Raw genomic sequence first — 25,002 nt, 5'->3', positions numbered from 1 at the left:
TGTCGGATCTCCTTGATGGCAGATTACTGTGAAAAGCAGCCATTAATTGGCCTGCCTCCTAGCTTTAGGTTGCTTCTGCTACCTAGCTTCTTTTTCCTCCTGGTTTCTGTTAAAGCAGACCAGAGGAAACCTTTAATAGGATGCAAGTCAAGGGGGTGCTCACTCCCATCTCTAATCCTTGGTGGCCTATGCTAGAAATCTATAGTCATGGGCATGTTCTGATAGTGGAAACTATGCCCGTGAGGAAAGTTATGTCCTCACTTTAAAATTTTCTCTCCCTTCATTTGGTTTGAAAGGGAGGTTTTGCCTGTTTACTATGCCCATGGTAAAGTAAATCTAGCTATGAAATCATAATTTAAGCTCTCATTTTGGTTATACAGTGGAGGATGGCCAAGTGCTTGGGCCCAGCACCCGCATGGGAGACCAGGAGGAAGTACCTGGCTCCTAGCTTCGTATTGGTGCAGTGCAACCATTTGAGGGGTGAACCAAAGGAAAAGGAAGACCTTTCTTTCTTTCTCACTGTCTAACTCTGCCTGTCAAAAAAAAAAAAAAAAAAAAAAAAAAAAAAAAAAAAAAACTTAGCAAGCAATTTTAACTGTTAAAGAACAAATTATGAAAACATTTACCAAAACATCCAATGCCCTCTATAAATTTCAAGATAAGAGTACATGTATTTGGAAACATTGCTTAAATATGTAACACAAGTGTAACTTGCTTGACCAGCAAACCCAAGTACAAACATGTCAATAGCTTAAACATTTTTAGATTCTTTCTAACAACACATTTAAAACATCTGATACAGAGACTAATTTATGTCATGAGAACCAAAAGGTATCTACCATTAATTTAGCAGTTTAAATTTATGAGCAATTTTTATCTATAAACTAATGATAGAGCTCTAAATACATTTTTCCATATAAACATACAATATGTACACACATACAAGATAACATACAAGAGAGAACAACAAAGCAGTTTCAGTAATAGTTTCCTAAAATCTTTTTTGAAATTATCATCAATCAACTAGAATTACTTCTTGTTATTAGTAGCCTGAATAAACCATGCTTTTTCTAAGTTGGACCCTGTAATCCATTGTTGGCTTTAGCTACTTACAAGATTGTCCCAAAGTAATGAATACAATAGAGGCAGGGGAAAAGAAGTCCTTTAAACACAGAACCAACAATGTTTTAACTTCATGAATAGTAAATCTGATTTTTAGTGTTTGGAGAATACAAAACAGTGGATAACAAAAGAGTTTAAATAGCCAAGTTTGGGGGCTGGCACTGTGGCTCACTTGGTTAATCCTCCGCCTGAGGTGCTGGCATCCCATATGGGCGCCGGGTTCTACTCCCGGCTGCCTCTCTTCCAGTCCAGCTCTCTGCTATGGCCCCGGGAGCGCAGTGGAAGATGGCCCAAATGCTTGGGCCCTGCACCCGCATGGGAGACCAGGAAGAAGCACCTGGCTCCTGGCTTCAGACCGGCACAGCACTGGATGTAGCGGCCATTTGGGGAGTGAACCAACGGAAGGAAGACCTTTCTCTCTGTCTCTCTCTCTCACTGTCTATAACTCTACCTAACAAATATATATATATATATATATATGAAAGACACATGCATTATAGGGCTGGCGCTGTGGCTCACTTGGCTAATCCTCAGCCTGTGGCTCCTGAATCCCATATGGGCGCCGGGTTCTAGTCCTGGTTGCTCCTCTTCTAGTCCAGCTGCTGTGGCCCAGGAGGGCAGTGGAGGATGGCCCAGGTGTTTGGGTGCCTGTACCTGCATGGGAGACCAAGAGGAAGCACCTGGCTCCTGGCTTTGGATCGGCGTAGCTCCGGCCATAGCGGCCATTTGGGGGGTGAACCAACAGAAAGAACACCTTTCTCTCTGTCTCTCTCTCTCACTGTCTGTAACTCTACCTGTCAAATAAATTTAAAAAAATAGCCAAGTTTAGGCTGGCGCTGTGGCTCACTAAGCTAATCCTCCGCTTTGCAGCGCCGGCACACCGGGTTCTAGTCCCAGTCAGGGTGCCAGATTCCGTCCCGGATGCCCCTCTTCCAGGCCAGCTCTCTGCTGTGGCCAGGGAGTGCAGTGGAGGATGGCCCAAGTGCTTGGGCCCTGCACCCCATGGGAAACCAGGAGAAGTACCTGGCTCCTGCCTTCGGATCAGCGCGGTGCGCCGGCAGCAGCGCGCCAGCCGCGGCAGCCATTGGAGGGTGAACCAACGGCAAAGGAAGACCTTTCTCTCTGTCTCTCTCTCTCTCACTGTCCACTCTGCCTGTCAAAAAAATAAAAAATAAAAAAATAAAAAAAATAAAATTATAAACTCATTAACCAACAAGAAGAGGCACTTGCTTACTCCTCATGGTATTTTGAAAGCACTTATAAGATTTTATAAAAACATTTATCCCTTTTGGGCCTCTGGGCCTTTCTCTTTAAGATAACCATCATGTCTGATAACACAAGATTATTAGATTTGTAACTTTTGGACATTTGTGTCAGTAGCATTCTACATTTTTATAACTTAAAATTTAGCACCACTTCACATCTGGACAGTACCTGTAATATAATCCAAATAGACTTATTAGATGAGAGACCTATCCTTTGATATTTCCAGTTGGGAAATTCCAGTTGGGAAAGAATTTGGAGTTTTGATTTTTTGAACACCTGTCAAAGATGCTAAGAAGGCTTAAAATACATGGTTGCAATAGGATCCCTTAACATCATGACATAATCTAGACCAGATTTGATCATTGTTACAAAGTGATTACTCAAATGTTTTAGAATCAGTATATACTTAAATTAACTATAACTCTTTTAAAACTTGTATAAAACTTTTAAAATTCTTTTAAAACTCTTTTATTTAAAGCTGATTTTAAATAATCAGAACTTAACAGAGACATTAAGAGAACACAATAGATTACTTCAGCAGAAGACAAAGTCTGTCTCTTTGGTCATCCCAAAAATAGGAAATAAAATCTTAAATCTAAGAGTTAGCACATGGAATCATTCCATAACTTGGAACAATTTTAACAGAGTCAGAACTAGGGAAGAGAAAATAGCTTTCTGGCTAGCTAGAAAACTGACAGAGAGACACCAATTAAACAAAAACTAATAAAAGGAGGTGCTGCTGTTTTTAAACAGATTTTTAAGACTCTTTGACATATTTACTGGCATATATGCATTGCAAAAACCTCATTGCTTTAATAGAGGATCAGATTCTAATTCTATGTCAAAGAAAAATAGACTACTAGAAGACAACATTTTCTAAATAACACATTGAATTTCAACTTTAGTTACTCTTAAGCTGTGTTAAGCTATTTTCATATGGACAATTTATGAAAATATGTTAGCAAACCCAAATAGTTTTTCCATGGAATATAAGGTGCTATGAGTACCAAAGTTTACAGTTAGAGACACTTATCTCATTTGCCTTTGCCCAATTTGCATTTAGCAATTACACCTAGATGACTGAAGATGCTGATGTTATATCATACTGTTGTAGGCAGGCATATAAGATAAAATTGATGAGGTTTGTGAGCTGGAGTCTTCGCCATGCCCCCTGTGTGATCTCATGCCCCTATCTGACCCCACCTGCATGCCCACCTCCAATCAGACTACATAACCACTTCCCTTTGGAAGTGGATTAAAGGCCTGGAACATAGTGTGCCCAGCCCTTTTTTGCCCTATTTTGTCATCGAGCACCCTTGCTGCCCCTGAGACTTTGGGTCGCATGGCCTTTGGGCCACCTGCTCCATGCTTCCCGGCCTGTATGTACCTCCACATGGCTGGCCCCTGGTGCTCGGCATGAATCCAGATTTCCCTTTCTTTCTTAGACAGAGCCCTCACCCTCCTATGCATTTCTCTCACTGAATAAAAAACTGAAAAACTTAACATGCCGCCTGGTCTATTTGTGCCAATATTCAGAATTCTCTAGAAATGAGGCAATAATCCACACAGCTTATTAATTCTGGATTATTAATAAACAAACCGGTAACCATACCTTTACCCAAATTAAGATCAAAATTACATTTATATGTAATTTCAATCTTTTTTAGAAAACTTTAGCTATAAATCAGTGACATTAAACCAGAGATTACAAAATCCACCTTAGGAGGCTATAACAAGCACTGATTACCAACTGCTACTTCAGAAACCTGTTAACCCAAGTTGCAAAACAAGTTTGGCAAGTTACAAAGTGATATTTTTTAAAGACAGTGATCTTGCTAGATTCACGAGAGAAATTCCTATAAACCTAATGTCCAGCTACAGTTGAACCTAATTTTCATGCACAAGATTGTTATTTACCAGACATATTTTTAGATTCTAATCGGATTTGTCTAGTTTTCCACTGGAGATTGTTCACCATTATGTTAGAGCAGATGGATATCCCCCTGGAGAGATTCCTAAGGAGGAGAATCTGATAGGTGATAGCATAAAGGGTAATGACCTCTAAGGAGGCTGCTCTAAGAGCCTGCAAAGAGGCAGGCTGAGGAAAAAAACAAAACAAAACAAAACAAAACAAAACAACTGGAGGCCCTGCAAAGATACAATAAAACCAAAAGGCAATACTGAAAGTATCTAAAAGTATCTAATGATGGGGCTGTTAGTCAAACCAGACTCAGGGATGAGGAGCCGGGTCAGGAGGTGTCTCAAGTCCAAGACTTCATCATCTGGATTAATCCATATGTATTCAATAGCATCTGAAGTCACTGGGCCTAGATTCTTGCCTAGAAACTCCCAGGCAAAATTATAACAATCGGGGCAAAGGTCACCTGACAAAAAACTCTTCTCCACTGGGATTAAAAGCCTCAACAATAGTCCAATGTGATAACAGAGGAACCCTAAACAGAGCCAAGGACTCTGTGACACTCTGGAAAAGAATTTACTGCATATTGGAGCACAGGTAGGGAAATAGAGGCAAGAAGCCAATTAGGAAGCTGAGTTCTGAGACAGGGAGTTGGAGTAGCGGGGCTGGCACTTTTCACAACTCATTTAGGCTAACTTCTCCATCCTCTAGCTTGTATGCAGGCCAGGTGGTGGTGCAGAAAAATAATGAGGCATTTTTATTCAAGCTTAGGGGTCAAAGAAATCTCAAAGTAGGTGGTTTGCCTCCTGGCTGGAATGAGATAAAAATGGAAGTGCACTTCAGGTTTTATCTCTCCTGAGTTTGAGATGTCTTTCAAAATTCTTGCTGCCTGTGGCATCCAGACGTGCACTGAAACCCACAGAGAAGGGAGGAAGGTGAGGGTGGGATTAGTATGTAGCTAATATGCCTGTACCCTAGGGTATATATTTTCAGAATAGCACACACTAGGAGTGATGTTCCCTTACTATGGTGTGCTAGACTGGGCCTCTGCCTGGTCAAATACATACAAATACACGTCCCTTTGTTCTTACACATAAGGAAATAGTTGTTCTACATCTCTTAACCTTAAGTCTTATCTAATAGGACTGATTTTGACAATGAACCTCATGGCAAGAGCCTTAGCAAAGGTGTTCTTAAGCTAGAGAGTGCCAGCCCAGGCTACCACATAGGTTAGTGACTAGGCAGGTGAAGTCACAAAGAAGCATGGTGGGGGAATAAAATTCTCCCCAGTAAACCTCCTCTGAGGTATGTACTACATAGGAAGGACCAGACAGAAGTGACTCAAAAGAGGGGATTTGAGAAGGAAGATAGGGGTGCCAGAGACATATTACCAAGCCAACTAAAAATTAGATTACGTTGTGCCCAGATCCTTTCATGCTTTGGGTTCAGCTGATGTTCCTCTTAATGCACTAAGCCTTCCCCAAGTGATCCCTCCACTATCATCTCTGGAATGCACCTGTCATCGCGGTAAACACAGCTCAAAATCTGAGTTTAGAAAGTGACTCAGCAACATTCCCATTTCCTTCCAAGTGGTGGCTATTCAAGCAAAATTCTGACTTTCCCAACTCGGTCAACATCATACTGCTACCACAGACTTCAAAAACGATTATATAAATACACCCAAATAAGCGATTCTCATGTTGGTTGACTGAGGATTTTTAGTTATGAGGATGCTGCCTTTTCTATAAACCTATCCAGCCACCCTGACACCGTTTTCCCGGGTTCTGTGCTCCAACCACGCTGCCCTTCTTTCAGGCCTCCATCACCCATGCTGCTTCTCCCTGGAACGCCTTTGTCCATCTTCCTTCCTGAAACTCCTGCCTCATCCCCTGCACCCTTTAACTGGCCACCTTCTCCTGACTATCAGGGCTCAGCTGAGACCTCAGGACTTCACCCAAACCTCTCTTGTTCCTCTGGGTTAGTTCACAGCCCTCTACTCTAAGCTTTCCTAGACCCATCCTTCTGCTCCATGGCACTCATCATTATTGTAATTAAAAATGTTAATTGAATGTTTCTTTTCTTATTGTTTGGTTCCCTTGACAGAGTATGCTCCCAGAGAAACATGTGCATGACTTCCACGTCCCTGACACCTGGAACAGGGCCTTTATAAGAGTGGAGAACAAATATGCCACAAATGAGTTGTCAAATAATGAGAGTCTAATAATGTATGAGCTGAGAGCCCCTTTTCTGGCTGAAGACGTTAACTACTCATTACATCAGTCTAGGACCCCTGTTGCTCTCCCTTTGACCATGATCAGCTCAGTAGTTTGGAATAAGCAATGTTGTTTTGAGGATTCTGAGGTTGGAGTACAGGGAGAGAACAAGTTCTGTTAGGTTTTGAACAGTCTTCTTCAAAGAAAAAAAGCTCTGTGATAAGAAAAGAAAAAAAAAACATCATTGGTCTACAAAGATTGTGTATTATTTCCTCTTGATCATGTTCAAGGCTTCCTCTAGTTAACCTTCCCCAGCTTTTCACTTTGGGCTTTTCTGGGGATGTAAAATGTGGTCAGATAGTTGGAGGTGAAGTGAAAGGAGGGAGAGTCAGGTGCTTCCATGACCTACTCTAGCCTATCAGATGTCCTCATTGGTTGGATTCACAGGCATGAACAAACAACCTGGAAATTGGCCATCAGTGCCTTGATGATGCTTTATTGTCTGTTCTCGGTGGTGAAAGGACAGTATCTGTGACACAATGGTATTCAGGATAGCTATTTGTTGAATGAATCAGTGAGTTCTCAAGCAACACGAAGAGGTGTTTTGTCCCCTCATCAGTGACATTGCATGTGTTACCTTAGTTGTGTATTAAAATGCTTGATAAAATTCAGGCCCTCTGATTATAGTAAAACTGAAAAAATAACAAGAAGGAAAATTAAGAGAGAGGTTGATTTTTAAAAATTTATTTTTTAAGGGCCAGTGCTTGTGGTGTTGCAGGTTCAGCTGCCACCTACGATGCCAGCATCCGTATGGGTGCTGGTTCATGTCCTGGATGCTCCACTTCCTATGCTGCTCTCTGTTGATGGCCTGGGAGAGAAGCGGAGGAAGGCCCAAGTGCTTGGGCCCCTGCTGCCCATGTGCGAGACCTGGAGGAAGCTTCTTGCTCCTGGCTTCAGCCTGGCCCAGTCCTGGCTGTTGTGGCCATCTAGGGAGTCGATCAGTGGATAGAAGATCTCTCTCTGTCTGTCTCTCCTTCTCTCTCTGTAACCATGGATTTCAAGTAAATAAGTAGATCTTAAAAAAGATTGATTTTTGAATGAATTTATTTGAAAGGTGGTGGGGCTGGTGTTGCGGTGTAATGGGTAAAGTTGCTGCCTACACTGCCGGCATCGCATGTAGGCGCCGGTTCAAGTCCCTGTAGCTCTCAACATGCTACTGGGAGGTGATAATACAGATAGTATGCACAAAGCAGTTGAAATACCCAGAACTATTTCCTTGCCTCCTTATCATTTCTGTCACTTTACCCTTAGAATTTCTTTGAGTGGGTTGTTGCCCTGTTTATACGTTTATGTGTGCACACTGTGAGTATGTGTATGTGGGAATGCATGTGTATGTGGGAATCCCTATAAGAATTATAGAGGAAAACACATGCTAAATAGGTGATTCCTGCTGTCATCAGCTAGCATTTGTAAGATCTTTGCTGACTATTTGATCTATAATGATATAAAAAGTTTATCTTAATCTAGTTTTTATTCTAGCATGCTGTTTCTAAAATGTGCTCAATGGATTATCATATTCCCTGGAGATAATTTAAGAACAAAATTTTCATGGTTATCATTTGGGGAAATTCATCATGACATAATTTTCCCCTAGACATTCATAATGACATTAGCACACAAAGGACTTGGAGAAGTCCCCAAGTACAGAAATTTGCTCTCATCATTTAACCAAGTTTTCTCCAAACTGATTTTAAACCAGAGTTTTCTTTTGGAAGTGTCTAACAAGATATCTTGGAATACTCTTCGGGAAATTGTATTAGTCTAGTAACTAATTTCCTATGTTTAAAGGTTACTTATCTGGGCATATCTTCACCAGTAGAGGGTGGTATTTATTTTATGAAGGTCTTTCAAAAAGTTTATGGAAAATGGAATTAAATATGTTGACTCTGGTGCAAAAAATTTTGAAACCAATGTATGGAGAAGTTTGTGAAAAGTTCATGAAAATACATATTATGAAAGAATTATTCATAGATTTCAGAACATGAACAAATTTTTCAACTCAAAACCAAACTCATTGGTGAGAAATTCATTGAAAACAAGTGTTCTCATTTTCTGTTTGTTTTGGAGAATCTTTTCCTTCCTTTGGACTGGGGTTGAACTGGTTAACCCCAAAAGCCAACTCCAATATCCTATGCAAGATGACCAGTATAACCAGGATGACCAGGATGGCTATTTCTACTACTAAGCATAGATTTGCTTATTTTCAGGATTCAATGGTAAAGATTGATTTTTATCCCTCTGAGCTTGAGAGCATTCTCTCTCTCTCTCTCTCTCTCTTTTTTTTTGACAGGCAGAGTGGACAGTGAGAGAGAGAGACAGAGAGAAAGGTCTTCCTTTGCTGTTGGTTCACCCTCCAATGGCCACCACGGCCGGCGCACCGCGCTGATCCGATGGCAGGAGCCAGGTGCTTTTCCTGGTCTCCCATGGGGTGCAGGGCCCAAGCACTTGGGCCATCCTCCACTGCACTCCCTGGCCACAGCAGAGAGCTGTTCTGGAAGAGGGGCAACCGGGACAGAATCCGGCGCCCCGACCAGGACTAGAACCCGGTGTGCCGGCGCCGCAAGGCGGAGGATTAGCCTACTGAGCCGCGGCGCCGGCTGAGCATTCTCTTAAATGTGAATTATTCTCTTTGGAGGCTTGGCTGGAGGCAAAAAGAAAGTAGTATACATTTTCTACAATGGAAGGAAATCCTTTGTGAATCAGTTATAACGTGAGAAAAAGCTACTCAGAGCTATTTGGAGAATCAGGCAAGGGTCCTCATTTTAGTGTCGAGGTCCCTGTTTTTCAGTATAGGTTTTTTTTTTTTTTTTTCCTGTTTGATCACACCAGTAGTTATTGCTCCTGCTACAGATATAGGGTCTTTATCAGGCAGCAAAGCTTAAATCTGTCAGGTATGGCAAGGGAAGGCATTATAACTGTGAGATAACATATCCTTAAGTCCTAAGTGATTCCTTGAGTAACCCTATCTTGCTGATCTCTTTCTATCTATGACTTTTAATTATTTTCCCACAGGTGTCAAATATCTTTCTTCCTTTTCACTTGAAATTTTATTGATTTCAGTTTCCTTTGATTTCAGGATCCAAGTTATATTTCTTAGTTTTGCTTCCATTTCCAGTTGGGCCCAGATGAAGACAATTCCAAAAATTTATTCCACAACTTGCTGCCCCTTAAAAAATATGTTAGGGCCACTCTTCACGCCTAGCTCTCTGGAAAACAGTCACCTCCCACTAGCATGCTGAGAGCTACCATCTTGTTGGTGTGGGCATTTGAATGAACCACCTTATGAGTATGTGGACACTTTTCTTTCACAGCCATGTTCAAGAACAGTGTTGTGGGTGAGTGTTTCTAAGACCACTTATTAAAAAAATGAGAAGGCTAGCCTTTATGGAGAATGTAATTAAAATATGAATTCTTGGGGCAGATGCAGTCTGGGAAGCCTTCATCTCATATCCATGTGCCTAGTTTGAGTCCTGGATGCTCCTTGCTTCAAATCCAGCTTCTTGCTGATGGGCCTGGGAGGCAGGAGATGGTCAAAGCACTGGGTTCTGCCACCCGTGTGGGAGACACTGATGGAGTTCCAGGCTCCTCACTTTGGTCTGGCCTAGCCTGGGCTGTTGTAGCCATTTAGGAAGGGAATCAGTGGATGGAAAATCTTTGTCTTTCTCTTTTCTCCTTCTCCTTCTGTTTCTCTTTTTCATCCTCCTCCTTCTTCTTCCTCTGCCTTTCAAATAAATAAATCTTTTCAAATAAGATGAAATATGAATTTTGATACATATTCTATAAAGTTATATCTATTCTTCTTTAATAATTTCCCCAAATGACTGGAATCACCAATCATTCGGCATATACTCGCCTATTTGCTGGCACTCAAGAGGAAGCACAGAGGAAAACAGGCCATGGACCCAGTGACTTCCACTTCTGTGGCTCTCTCCACAAAGCAGGTGCTCACTGGTCTGGCAGTCCTTGCTTTTGACCTATCCTTTTTGAATATGATGAGAACATGCTTTGTTTCATTTCTCCTACCTTCTTTTAGACAAATAGTCCTCTGCTAGAGTGTTAGACAATTTTCTAGTAATGAATTGTATGATTAAATATCTTTATATATAGCTTGCATACATTTCTCTTTATCACACAATATTCAAATTAATATTTTGTAGACAATAATTTTGAGTTGAAAAGGACCATGGTAGTATCGAATTTGATTGAACCAGAATGTGCTAAGTGTGTTTGGGTTCTTTTTATGTACATTTATATATGCTTTTCTTTTACTAGGAGGGTTTCTTCATTGCCCAGTTTCATGGAACAACTTTAATAGGATTGAGCTGGAGCAGTTAGAATTAACTGAACAAATTATACTGAATTTCATTTACAATATATAAATGATTGATGTCTACTGTTTAGACATACAACAGCAACACAATCACAATAATGGTGGAAAGATGGGAAAGTTAGGGTATAGTTCGTATTTCACCTAATTGGGTACAATATTTTTTCCTATGACTTTCAAATGGGCCACAATGTAAGCCACATTTGGAATGGGGACTACCCTAGGGTGAATGTGACTTAGCACAATGCCTCTCTAAATAGCTTACAGTGCACCATCTCAACTCGGTAAGGTACAAACATGAACAGGTTAGTTTTTCTTCTCCAATAAATGCTACTAACTTTGCTTAATATTATCTGATGTAATAACTTCCAGGCACTACTGTTTAAAGAATTTCATGTCTGCTAGATCTTCATTTAACTGCATTTAGGTATTATTACTACTTGTAGTCTTTGTCCAGTGTCAATTCTTCCTTTCCCACTCAGTGAAGTTCTTGTAAGCAGAAGGGGGCCTGGCTCCCCTTTCTCTTTTCTTCTGTCACAATGTTCAAATGCTCGCAGAGTGGGTGTGGACGGAGGTGGGAGGATGAGGTGGCTCAGGCACCCAGGCACGCATCTCTGGCTCCCCTCTTATTGCAGCAGTTCCTTGCAATTCTGCTGTTGCCGGTGATGCTGGCATCTCTTTGGACTTGGCCAAGGCTTCTGCTGCCCTGGTGCTCTGGGTGGGAGGGCAAAATGCTCACTCTCTGAGAAGCCGCTTCTTCCAGTGTTCCTGGCGACACATCACCCACCTTATCCCTTGGACTGAGAGTTGTGTGGACCTTCAGGTGCTCTCCAGTGACCTCCAGAACGTGGAGCCCAGGGCGAGGGGTGGAATCACCTGCCACGAAAAGTTCCCTCCTTGCAGAATAGGCCCACAAGTTGGAAGCCCCCTCCTCCACATGGATGAGTGATGGTTGTAATAAAACAGGTGCTGTTCTCCCAGAATAGAACTAGGAATGTTTCCTTCTTATCACTGAAGATCTTTAGTTCCAGGATTGGAAAGCGTGTCATCACTGAAAACGATGGCATAAAGCATTGCATTGTTGCATCATTCACACCCATCCTCCCCTTGAAAAGGAGGACAGCAGTACAGGACAGCAGCATCCTCGTCTCTGTCCTCGTTTGCACTCCGAAGTGGAGAGATCCATTTTACTTATCACGAGCCTCAATTTTCTCTTCTGTAAAATGGGGGGCAATCATCTCTTTGATTTCCCACCTCTGGGGTTTTGTGCCAAGCTAATGGAGTGCTATAGGTTGGCGTTTCCAGCCTCCACACTATTGACATTTCTCTTCTTAGTTCTTTATTCGGAGGGCTGCTCCATATACTGTAGACTTTATGGTCTCTGCCCACTAGACTCTAGTGGCAACTCCTCATCTTGGTTGTGACAGCCAAAAATGTCTCTGGACATTCCAGATGCCATTTGGGGTGAGGGGGCATCTTTGCCCCCAGCTGAGACTCCCTGGTATAAATGAGTGACTTTCAACCTAGAGCCGAATGTGAGCAATGAGTTTCAAGTGTTCTCTAGACATTTATAGAATGTCTGTGTTGGGGCGGTGCTGTGGTGTAATGAGTAGAGCTGCTGCCTACAGTGCTGGCATCCCTTTTGGGAGCCAGTTCTAGTCCTGGCTGCTCCACTTCCTATCCAGCTCTTTGCTTTGGCCTGGGAAAGCTGTAGAAGATGTCCCAAATCCTTGGGCCCCTGCACCCACGTGGAAGACCCAGAAGAAGCTCCTGGCTCCTGGCTTCAGATCAGCACAGCTCCAGCTGTTGCAGCAAAATGGAGAATGAACCTCTCTCTGCTTCTCCTTTTCTCTCTGTGTAACTCTGACTTTCAAATAAATAAATAAATATTTTTTTTAAAAAAAGAATATCTGTGTGTGTTGCAGCTGGTGCTGTGGCATAGTGGGTAAAGCTTCTGCCTGCGATGCTGGCATCCCATATGTGTGTCCTATACACCAGTTTGAGGTCTTGCTGCTGCACTTCCAATCCTGCTCCCTGCTCATGTGCCTGGGAAAGCAGCAGAAGATGGCCCAAGTATTTGGGCCCCTGCACTTAAGTGGAAAGTCCAGATGAAGCTCCTGGCTCCTGGCTTTGGCCTGACCTAGCCCTGGCCATTGTGGCCATTGAGGTAGTGAACTAGTAGGTGGGCGATCTTGCTCTTTGTCTTTCTCTCTCTAAAACTCTGCCTTTCAAACCAATAAATTAATTTCATAAAGTGTATGTGTGTTCAAGGTGTATTTTATTTATTTAAAAGGCAGAGGTAGGCAGGGGAAGAGAGAGACAAATCTTCCAACTGTTTACCCCCAAGTGATCGCAATACTGGGGTGGACCAGCGTGAAGTCAGGAACCTGGAACTACATTCAGGTCTCCTATGTGGCGGCAGGGGCCCAAGCACCTGGGCCATTTTCTGTTTTCCCAGATGCATTAGCAGGGACCTGGATCAGTAGGGGAGCAGTTGAGACTTGAACTGGTGCTCATATGGGATGCCAGTGTCACAGGTGGTGGATTAACCCACAGTACCACAAGGCAGGCCCCTAAAATGTGTTTTGAAGTGACACATAATTGTTCTTATTTATGAAGTATAGCATTATAACTTCATACATGAATACAATATATAATGATGAAACCAGCATAATTAGTATTTCTATCACCTTAAACTTTTATCATTTCCTTGCTTTTGGAGGCTATGGAAACCTCTTTCCTAGTCCTTCATGAAATACTGTAAATTGTCACAGTCTTGTGCTAGAACTTTCTCCTATCTGCCTGTGCTTTGCTGTCCATTATCCTCCTTGCCACTGTGCTCTTCAGAATGTAATGAGCTAGGCACGCCAGGGCCCATGTAGCAGCATTCCCTTTGTGCTGAGTGGTACTCGTCAGAATACTGCATCCATTATAAAGAAGAAGGAAAATGCCTTAGACTACATAAAAGAATATAAAAGCTATGTGGTTGGAAGGTTTGCAAATACACAGTTAGGTAGCAATGCCTGAGATGTTATTTGCAACAGAATGTACTGAAATATTCCACAGTGAGGCACAGATGGACCTGGGTTCATCAGATAGATAAAGACAGCAAGGAGGAGTGTGCAGAAACTTTGCTTCCTGTGACTGCGAAGGGAGGGGTACTTGGAACAGAGGGGTGTGGCCAGGTACAGCGGAGGTGGCCCCTGCCTGCGCGTGATCCCAACAGAGCACATTTCTCCCCACCCCTGCCTTCTGCCAGTACGGTAAACTGCTCCCTGGTGTGGCCCAGACCCATCAGGCCCACCTGGAAAGCTACGTGACCTTCAAGCTGATTGGAGAGGCATATTGGCGCCAGTATCCATTCTGTCCTATAGTCAGTGTTCCCCTGAGTTAGTTACGCCCCTTCTCCCTGCTCTTTAAAAAGCCTGTGTGGCTGTGAATAAACTGACATGTTCACCGAAGCCTGTCCCCGGTGTTTCTTTGTGGGAAAAGGATACTGATGCCCTGCTCTCCTCAACAGTGTGGATTTGCAGGACCAAGCTGCACCTGCTGCTAGGTTGATGGCCCTCCCTCCTCTGATGGCTAGTGCAGTGAAAAAATCCTCTTTAAAGTGGGACAATTGATGGGGCCAATCCTATGGGGTAGCAAGGAAAGCCGCTGCCTGCAGTGCCGGCATCCCTTAAGGGTGCTGGTTCGAGTCCTGTCTGTTCCACTTCTCATCCAGCTCTTTGCTATGGTCTGGGAAAGCAGGCTGTTGTGGCCATTTCGGGACTGAGTCAGTGGATGGAAGATTGATTCTCTCTCCCTCTCTCTCTCTCCCTCTTTCTCTGCTTCTGTCTCTCTGTAACTCTGCCTTTCAAATAAATAAATAAATAAATAAAAATAATGAGACAAATATGGACCTGTATTATGGTGCTGGTTGGAGTCCCAGCTGCTCCACTTCAGGTCCAGCTCCCTGTTAATGGTCTGTGAAAAGCAATGGATGATGGATCAAGCACTTGGGCCTCTGCACCCATGTGAAAGACAAATGAAGCTCTTGGCTCCTGGCTTCAACCTGGCACAACCTTGGCTGCTGTGGCCACCTAGGGAGTGAACCAGCAGATGGAAGACTTGTCTTTCTCTCTCTCTCTCTCTCTCTCTCTGCTACTCTGACATCTAAATAAATAAATAAATCTAAATACATATGTTTATTTGAAAGCCAGAGAGAGGAGAAAGAGAAAGAGAGAGAGAAGAGAAGAAGATCTTCTATCCACTGATTCATTCATTCAATCACTGAATGCCCACAATAACCAAACAACCAGGGCTGGGGCAGACCAGTGCCAGGAGCCAGGATCTCTATTCCAGTCTCCCACATGGCTGACAGGGGCACAAGCATCTGCTACCTTCTGGAGTGCATTAGCAGAAAACTGGATGGAAAGTGAAGGCAGGACTTGAACTCAGGCACCCTGATGTGGGATGTGGGTGTCTCAAATGGCTGTGTTAACCTGCTGCACCACAATACCCGCCCTTCTGATATGGACTTTATCACATTGTGGGAGATGATCGGGAATTTTTGAAATTCTTTGACTCTAGAAGATATGAAAGGAAGCGTTGTTAATCTTTAAAAAAAAAAAAAAGGAAAAAATCAGATCCACAAGTTTGCATGAGCAGGTTGAAAGTGAGAGTGAGAAAACTAAAACAGAGCTACCTGGGAAGGAAGAAGTGGGGGAGGAGTTTAAAAAATAGCATACAGCTGTTACAGGAAACCGGTTTTGCTTACAGACCATGTTATACCACATGTTTTCAATTGAGTTCTCATTCTTACCGCCATACTAACCTAAATCATAGGGACCAACTATGCCATTTGGCCAGCAGGTGGCGCTGTAAGATTCGCCTAAGAAAAACAGGTCATGAAAGGATTCTATTTTTCCTTCAAGAAAAGCACAGTCATCAATGTATATTCATATATTTTATGACGTTAGCAATACATGTGCTTCAGTTAAAATATTTTCAGAAAATTCATCCTTCCTCTCATTTTTCATATGCTAGGTTTATTTATTTCGGGAAACATCATCTTCCTGTAAAAGCAAAAAAAATAAGGAACTGAGGGTTTAAGATAAAATTGTCCTCCATTTCTGCCTGTCCCTTTGCTTCTCTGTATTGCTTACTGCCATTATTTAAAGAGCACATTTGCATGGTGATGCCTCTGTGTGTCATTGTCAGCCTGTATTAAATAGCTGGAGAAGGGATTAGATGGCGCCTGCTTTTCAGACTCTTCTCTTACCCTGCGCAGTGAGGACTCCCCATGTCCAAATATCTCTGCAATACTAAGCAACCTCTCAGACTCAGGGGGCACCCTATGCCGGAGATAGTGGGCATTTTTGACCTTTGCGAGCAACTCTAAGAAGGTCTGCTTTGTGGACTCTCTTGCATCTTCTGTGAAATGTGGGGGAATCTGGATCCCAGCATTCATGCCTGGCTTTAGATTGGCATCCTGGGATCTGTTCTCGTCAACAGGTGCCGCTCCGCTATCCCCAGCAGGGCTGGAACCTGGGTCTTTTTCTGAGGAGTTGGTGGAAGCAGCTGGATGGTGACATAGAGCAGAGATGCCTTTGTTGGGGTCTCCGCCCTTGGGTGCCTTTATGGAGTCCTCCCCTTGGGCTTGTGGCATCTCCTCCGCGAGGCAGGCAGTTCTGTGGTTCTGACATTGGTGCTCCTTGTTCCTCATGGAGTCCTTGAGACCAGTGGGATGAGAAGGAGGCCTCTGGGGCTTGCTGCTGTATGTTTCTGGGGCTGTGTTGGTTGCCAATGGTCTGAGGGAGGAGGTGAGAGAAGAGACATGTCAGCTGATGAAGAGCTTCATACCTAAGACCTTTCAAGTTCAGCTGGGGCCTGTTCAGTGCGCTAGGAGCTAAGGTAACAAGGTGGGTGAGGATGGGGGTGCAGGGTGAAAGCAGGTAGCAATGCTGTGGGTGAAGCCTCTGCTGTGTTCCAGGGAGGGAACGGGGCTAAAGAGGTCGCTTGGGGAGAAGGATTCACTGTCAGACCCATTGTCTTACCCAACATGATCAGTCTGTGGGACTCTGAGCTTCTGCTTTCCCTGTGGGAACTTGAGGATGTTTTCTGGTCTCTTCTGAATTCCATTCCCAAAATAGGAGGAGAGCTTTTTCTTGATGATCTCTGCTTTTGATTAATTAATAAGTGTTAAGGGCTGAACTGTGTCCTCCCCCAATTCCGTATGTTGAAGCCCTAACCTGCAATACCTCCCATTGTGGCTTTATGTGCACATAGGGTCTTTACAGAGGTCAAGGGTTAAAACGGGGTCACTAGGGTGGTCCTAATCCAATATGACTGGTGTCCTTATAAGAAAAGAGAATTTGAACATAGACACACATACAGACACACACACAAGGAGAGGAACCTGGGAAAGACCCAGGGAGAAGGCACTGTCTACAAGTGTGGAAGCGAGACCTCAGCAGATATTCCCACACAGCCCTCTGCAGGAACCAACCTTGCCCACACGTTGATCTTGAACCTCTACACTCCAGAACTGCAAACACAGTGAAGTTCTGTTGCTTAAGGCAGCCAGTTGGTAGACCTCTGTTATGGAGTCCTTGAAAAAGTACAGGAGGAGGCAAAGAATGCAGGAAACTGGGCTTTCAGAGAATCAATGCATGAATGATGGGCGCAGAGGAACCTAAAGAGCTCCCAGATGTGTACCCAGAACATGTTAAAGAGGATTTAGAAGCACCGAAGTCATTTAAATTGGTTATGCCCGTGGAAGCATTGTTTGAATGTTTACCTTGGCAAGCACGGGATCTTCAGAGACAGAATACTCTGGGAGTGAGATGTGTCACTCACCACAGCTATGTGACCTGGGCCTTGAAGTTGCACTGGCCGCCGTGACTGAGTGCCCTCCTCCCTCGTTGAGTTGATGTTTCGTCATCGGGTGGTCATAGCTGCTATGGAGGACCCCGTTTGTTTTCAGGGCAGCTCATGAGTGAGTTGTTGGAGGTTGAAATTCCTGCACTACTTTGCTTTAATGGGATTGAGTTCCTTAAATCTGCAGTGCGGTCAGCAGGCACCCGGCACACAGGACGTGACCAGATAAAGGGCCTAGAATTCACAGCAAACTCCTAACACTGAAGTCGGATTGTTTCCTTGGGAAGTAGTCAGGACAACAGGTAGCCCATGGTGGACCCTTCTTTCGCTGTCTGCTTGGAGGAAGGTGTGGGTCTTTTCCTTGTGAGAACCCATTCTCTGCTCACTAAGGGAGTCTGAGTGTTTCTCCCACTCTTCCACTCTTGACCTGGAGGACCAACACGTTCAGAAATGAGTGTGTCTCTTCTCTGACACTTGATCTTTACCTGGTGTCCCCTCTGGGAAGACCTGGTACCTATATCCACCCAACTAAACAACTTATCAAGTGTGTTTGAGTGCCTCCTTTATGCCAGACCGTCTACAAGGGGTGCTTTAGAAGGCTCATGGAACAATGAACTTAAAAGATAAGCTCATCTTTATACAAAATCACTTTTTAAAAACCATGCATAGATTTTTCATCATATGCATTTTCCATAAACTTTTTTGAAGACTCCTGGAACTTGACTTTTTGTTTTCCCTTGGACATACAATTAGCCATAAAGTCCTGACAATTGTACTTTCTAGGTATCTCAAGATGCTGATTCTTCTCACTTTGTCCAGCTGAAAGCCTGCTTCTCCATGACCTGGGCCCTGGAATTCTATCAGGTGTGCTCTGGCTTAGCTGGGGCACTATTTTACCTTAACCCTTGCCTCCAGAGCGATCTTTCTAAAGTTTGAACATGTATTCTCCCCACTCCCAAACCCTGTGGGGAGAAATGTGAGCTACTTTTTGTAAGACCTGTGAAGATGTCACTCTCCCTGCTTTGCTGACACCTCCTCCAGCCCACCCCCACTTAACTACAGGTCCTCGGTTCTGAGCTGTTTGTGGAAAGCCTTACGTATCTGTGGGTCTTTATAGCACACTGCTCCTTCTGTCAGGCATGGTTCGGTTCTCCCACTGCCCCTAGATTCTGCTCCCACACTCACAAGATTTTACCCATGGCCCCTGATAGACCAGAGGAACCTTCCAGTGCCTGTGCCTGACCTTGTAAATGACTCTGATTCAGCAACTAGCATCTTCTATCATGATGTTTTGTAAGCAGAGTGACCCTTCAATTTTAATATGAGGCCCTGGAAGGCAGAGACCCTAGATTTTTTATTTTCACACTTGCATTTCAGACTCTGAGTAGTTGTAGCAGTGATTTCTAAAGTCTGGTCTGCAGAACACCTATCCCAGCATAATCTCAGTTGAACTCTCAGTGTCATCTCAGTAGAAAATGTGGATTTTGGAGCCCAATTTCTAACTTTCTGATCTGAATACCTAAGATGATGGTTGATAATATGCATCTTAAATAATACACTTATTGTCATACAACTGATTTTCAGAAATGATTTTCTTAAATGAGTTATTGGAAATTATTGCTTAATGTAGTGCTCAGTAATATTACAACTCCAGGCCGATACTGTGGCACAGTGGATTAAAGCCCTGGCCTGAAGCGCCGGCATCCCATATGGGCGCTGGTTCTAGTCCCGGCTGTTCCTCTTCTGATCCAACTCTCTGCTATAGCCTGGGATGGCAGTAGAAGATGGCCCAAGTCCTTGGGCCCATGCACCCATGTGGGAGACCCTGAGGAAGCTCCTGGCTCCTGGCTTCAGATCAGCTCAGCTCCAACTGTTGTGGCCATTTGGGGATGGAACCATCGGATGCAAGACCTCTCTTTCTCTCTGCTTCTGCCTCTCTAAGTCTGCCTTTCAAAAAAAAAAATCTTTAAAGAAATAACATTACAACTCCATAATACTGTTTCCTACCCTTCCCCCTACTTTGACTGTCAAGAAGTTGGAGGGTTAGAGCGGATATGACTTTCCAAGGAACATGGAGACAGAGGCCTCTGAACCAACAGTTTTTGTCTCGTCTCCTGGGCGAGGCTGTTTCCAAATCACTTAGGCAGACTTAGCAGACTCCCAGCCTACGAGGGCCTGAGCTTTTGTGCAGCCTCCTGAGAATCAGCATCTGGTCTTCAGTGTCCTTTCTGAAGATTAAAATGGGACCCAATCAGATGGCCTCTAAGATTCTTTTCTCGTAGGTGAACTCTCACTCTGGGTTGGTTAACCTTTTATTACACACAGGACATTGCAAGTGGAATTCAGTTACTTGTTGAGTCAACTTTAAAGACCAAGGTGGCTAGATACAATTAGAAATGTTTGAAGGTTAGGAAGAATTTCCAGGCCAGGTGATTGGACATGACTCCTGACTTTCGCGTCCATGTATCAGCTATGTGGACCTGAAAGACCTGACATTCAATCATGACACCTGCTTTTCTTTCTTTTTTTTTTATTTTTTTATTTATTTTTTGACAGGAAGAGTGGACAGTGAGAGAGAGAGAGACGGAGAGAAAGGTCTTCCTTTGCTGTTGGTTCACCCTCCAATGGCTGCCGCGGCCGGTGCGCTGCGGCCGGTGCACCGCGCTGATCCGATGGCAAGAGCCAGGTGCTTCTCCTGGTCTCCCATGGGGTGCAGGGCCCAAGTACTTGGGCCATTCTCCACTGCACTCCCTGGCCACAGCAGAGAGCTGGCCTGGAAGAGGGGCAACTGGGACAGAATCCGGCGCCCTGACCGGGACTAGAACCCAGTGTGCCGGCGCCACAAGGCGGAGGATTAGCCTAGTGAGCCGCAGCGCCGGCTGACACCTGCTTTTCGACGGAGTATGCCTTCTCACTTTTGGGGCCTGCTTTAAGAAAGAAGGGATATAGCTTGGAAAGCCTGAGCTACATCTGTGCTATGCTGAACCTTGAAGTAATATTAACATCTAATTTTTGTAATGACAGAGGAAAACTGTTCCTAAAAACCTGAACAACTGCTATAATTTTCAACAAAACAGTGGAAGAGGTTGAATTCTGTGATGCATTTTTATTGATTGGTAAGATTAAACACTTGTAGAGTAATTGCTTTGTGTCTAGTGCTGTTTGAAACTCAGTCCTCAAATAACTTCAACAGAAAGGAAATAGCATTTCTATTTTACATTTGGGGAAACTGAGACACCAATCCCAGAGACTTTTTTTTTTTCTATTTTCTTGAACTTTCTTTTCATCAAGTGGGCTGGGGCACCGATTCGCCCATTTGGAGCTGCTCAATAACCGGTTGTTAGAGTCAAAGGAGAGAAAGCGCAGATGTCAGAAAGGGGTGCAGTCAGATCAGCCCAGATACAGTGGAAGGAATGTAGATTATGAGAAGATACAAAAAGGAAATGGAAAACAAATGAGGTAAGAAAGAGAGAGGTAATTTGCAAGACAGCAGTGACAGGAAGTCTGAGAAGTGGCAGCTCTAGAGGGCATGGGAGTGGGACGCTCCAGGGAACTGCTCAGCTCAGGGGGGCAGGGACAGGGGAGGTCGGAGAGGCCAGCACCCCGACCGAGACCAGCAGGGCTGGCTTCCTTGTACCCAGGGCTCTGGCCGGGCCCCTGATGTGGAATGAGCAATGGGCTTGCCGCCTCGCTCTGCCTCGCGAGCCTGTGGCTGCTGCCCTGTCCCGGAAGCCTTACCTTGCTGCAACCTCTGAAGTTCTTTCTGGAGCTGTCTCTGCTCCCGGGTCAGCGATTTCATGTGGTAGAGGCAGATCTCCTCCAGGCTCCGCAGTCTCTGGCTGAGTCTGGCTTCAGCCTGCTTGGCGCTCTTCCTCTCCAAATCAAAGTGTTTGTCCTGCGCTCCTTTGACCACGTGCCTCTCCACCCTCTTCATGGTCTAGAGACCATAAAGCGAGATTCCTCCAGGCACCACCACTGATCTGATAAAACAAGAGCAGGACACTGGCCCCCTGGCTTTTAGACAAAGATCTATGCTGGGAAGCTGGGTATTTCATAACTGCTGAGTCACAGGGAGTTACGCTATTGGGAAATTCTACTCTCTAGGCAAATGAGCTTCCAGAGTGACATAGAAGAGGGAGGGCAAAGTCGCTCCACTGAGCCTCAGCCTCCTTGCCAGTGAAGATGAACGAGACTCTCCCTACACAGTGCCCAATCAGATGTCTGTAACGACCAAGTTAAAAATCTAGGAACACCTCTCTGGGAAAAATACAGACTCACCCTACAAGCATAAGGCATTATTCACCCAGTGAGAGAAGTCCCTCTGCTATTCCTTAAAGGCTCCCTCCACTGAGGTTGGGAGAGGATCTGGGGGCTTAGAGCACAGCCTTTTTTTTTTTTTTTTTTTACAGAGTTAGTGAGAGAGAGAGAGAGACAGAGAGAAAGGTCTTCCTTCCGTTGGTTCACCCCCCAAATGGCCACTACGGCCAGAGCTGTACCGATCTGAAGCCAGGAGCCAGGTACTTCCTCCTGGTCTCCCATGCGGGTGCAGGGGCCCAAGGACCTGGACCATCCTCCACTGCACTCCCGGGCCATAGCAGAGAGCTGGACTAGAAGAGAAGCAACCAGGACTAGAACTTGGCGCCCATATGGGATGCCGGCGCCGCAGGCGGAGAATTAACCAAGTGAGCCACGGCGCCGGCCCTCAAGGGGTTTTTAGAGTTGTGACTTTGAAGTCTAGTGTGTAAAGCTGCTGTCTTCCAGAGTGGGAGGAGCGGGGTCTGCGGACTCTGAAATAGAACAGCTTCTGAAATGTTGGGTCTCGGCAGCACTGGGGAAGACACTTGTGAACATAAGCTCTTCTTGGACTTGGTGGGCATAAGTTCTACTTCTCACCTTCAGTGATTTTCTTAGGTTTCTGACCCTCTCCACCCTGCACATCCTCTGATGTCCATGCCTGCACCAACTTCTTTCTCCTCCAAATCCTTGTTGCTATTAGGCAGGGACACCTCGTCTCCTCCCCTTGAGTCGTAAGAGTTATCCCAGAGCTAAGAGCACAGTAGGTGCCTGGAAATAAACCGATTGCTTATCTGTAAGGCTTTGGTGGTGATAACACAGGAAAGAATTTAACATGAAAAGGGAGGCCAAGACCAGGACAAAAGAAGGCAAGAAATACATTTTAAGGTAGTTGATATGGAGTCTAAAATGTAAACTTCTTAAAAAGAATAGAGTGAGTAGCAACTTACCGAGGGCCCCCGGGTTCTCACGGTGAAATGCCGTGTTTCTTTTGCTATGTCAGGCTGACTCCGAGTCAATGAACTGGATTTTCTTTAGTGAACTTGAGAGTCTGGTGTTGGGGAGGAGACAGGGAGGGGACCGTTGGAGAGGGCTGTGGCAGAGAATGGTGAATGCCCTTGAAAGCTCTCTTTCCCTCCAGCACCGTTTGGTCAGGAATGTTAATACCCTGCACCATGGGCACGGATCCCTGCTCGAGTGGCAGAGCTCTCAGGAGCTCAGAGAGCCAGCCTGCCAGCTTCAAGCCCTGCCCGAGAGGGGCCCACGTTACTCCTTCTGGGCTGTGTCCATGGGAGCCAAGAATGAAAGCCAAGAATGTCTTACTGTGTTTTCAATCTCTCTCTCTCTTTCTCTCGTCTCTACTTTTCTTCCTTCCCCCAGCCTTTTGATGCACTTCCCTTCTCCACCCCCATTCCCACTTCTTGGAAACCTTATCAGCCCTCAGAGAAAGCTGTCTTGCTTTGCCACAATTGTGCACATTCCGTGCGGGAGAGTAGTGCAATGATTTTACATCGCCACACATCCTACTGACTTCTTCCCAGGCTTCCGTCCACGTTAAGTGCATGTCTGTGCTTACTGAGATTTTCATTGTGATGAAAACGACCTTAGGAAAAGTGCAACTTGAATAAACGTTCGTGTTTCTATTTTGGACAGGGACAGTAGAAGGCTGCATTGAACCATTGGTGATAAAGATACTGAATGAGACTTTTCCTGTGGCCTTGGGGCTCTGTTTGAAAATGAGGCACTAATACACCACATTCTATAGACAGCTGCCAACAATGGGGTTACTGAGAGGCAGCAACATCCACCCAGCCTAATACACACAATTATCACCCAGCAAACAAACCAGGACAGAGAGATTTCTGGGGAGCAGGGGGAGAGGTGGAATTGTTCTCTCAGTGGGAGGTAATTCCTTCCCCAAGGTTTCTCATGCGGTAATCCCCTCACCTCCAGAATTTAAATGAATGAGGTAGGGTTCCAAGAAAATCACCATAGAGAACAGGATGCCTCCCAAGGGGAGACTGCACCCCACGCCCCAGCTGGAAGCTTCATGAACTACAGACAACAGAACAGCCTCCCTCCATCCCTTTGCCGCCAGCAGAGTACATGCCAGTGAGGGGTTTCTTAGAAACGCTTGGATCCCGTGTGTCATCTTGAGAGACGGCTGGAGAAAAAGGGCTTGCAGACATAATCCAGGGCTGAGAGGCGAGCAGGGGCCTTGGCGTGGTGAGCCTGGGTAGGCAAGGGTGGCCAAACCCATCCCAATCGCCTAATTGCTATGTAAGAGTGGCTTCGAGGCCAGCGCCGTAGCTCACTAGGCTAATCCTCTGCCTGCGGCGCCGGCACCCCGGGTTCTAGTCCCGGTTGCTCCTCTTCCAGTCCAGCTCTCTACTGTGGCTCGGGAGTGCAGTGGAGGATGGCCCAAGTGCTTGGGCCCTGCACCCACATGGGAGACCAGGAGAAGCACCTGGCTCCTGGCTTCTGATCGGTGCAGCACGCTGGCCACAATGGGCTGGCCGTAGTGGCCACTTAGGGGGTGAACCAACGGAAAAGGAAATACCTTTCTCCCTGTCTTCTCTCTCACTGTCTAACTCTGCCTGTCAAAAAAAAAAAAAAAAAAAAAAAAAAAAAAAAAAAAAAAAGTGGCTTTGAGGACCTGGTTCCCTGCGAAGGAAAAGGAGCTTGGAGATCAGAGCAGGGAGTAGGAATCATGGCATGGCCGTGGCCGTGGCATTGCTTTCTGGGAGACAGTGCTCTTCCCAGAGAGGAAATGGACCCACAGGCAGTTGCCAGATTGAGACAGACAGACGGTATTCTGAGTGCAGGTGAGCTTCCTCGTGTGAACCACACCTCTTCCAAGCCGAGGACACCAGGAGCCCACGGCACAGAGACAAGCGGGGACATGGCAGCTCCAGCACCAAGTGCAGCAGTGATGGGGAGAG

At 45.0% G+C, this 25,002-nt stretch overlaps 1 protein-coding gene across 9 annotated transcripts; it reads right to left on the bottom strand.

Moving 5' to 3' along the window:
- Positions 1 to 15,835: 15,835 nt before the first annotated feature.
- Positions 15,836 to 23,168, bottom strand: CCDC190 (coiled-coil domain containing 190). 9 transcript variants are annotated; one of them, XM_070077427.1, is made up of 6 exons: positions 23,011 to 23,167; positions 22,661 to 22,862; positions 21,506 to 21,747; positions 17,397 to 17,498; positions 16,945 to 17,068; positions 15,836 to 16,698 (listed from the first exon to the last, which is right to left on the bottom strand). In XM_070077427.1, the coding sequence occupies exons 3-6, from the start codon at positions 21,699 to 21,701 to the stop codon at positions 16,059 to 16,061; spliced, it is 1,062 nt and encodes a 353-aa protein (XP_069933528.1). In that variant the 5' UTR covers positions 21,702 to 21,747; positions 22,661 to 22,862; positions 23,011 to 23,167; the 3' UTR covers positions 15,836 to 16,058. The 9 variants fall into 9 exon arrangements, with proteins under 9 accessions (XP_069933528.1, XP_051714394.2, XP_069933529.1 ...); XM_051858434.2 differs by lacking the exon at positions 22,661 to 22,862 and having other exon boundaries at positions 23,011 to 23,168; XM_070077428.1 differs by lacking the exon at positions 23,011 to 23,167 and having other exon boundaries at positions 22,661 to 22,976.
- Between the last annotated feature and the right edge of the window lie 1,834 nt (positions 23,169 to 25,002).

The sequence above is a fragment of the Oryctolagus cuniculus genome, chromosome 7 (assembly GCF_964237555.1).
Source record: "Oryctolagus cuniculus chromosome 7, mOryCun1.1, whole genome shotgun sequence".
NCBI classification, from domain to species: Eukaryota; Metazoa; Chordata; class Mammalia; order Lagomorpha; family Leporidae; genus Oryctolagus; species Oryctolagus cuniculus.
Note: the sequence above shows the minus strand (reverse complement) of the source record. Positions and strands in the feature narration are given on the sequence as shown.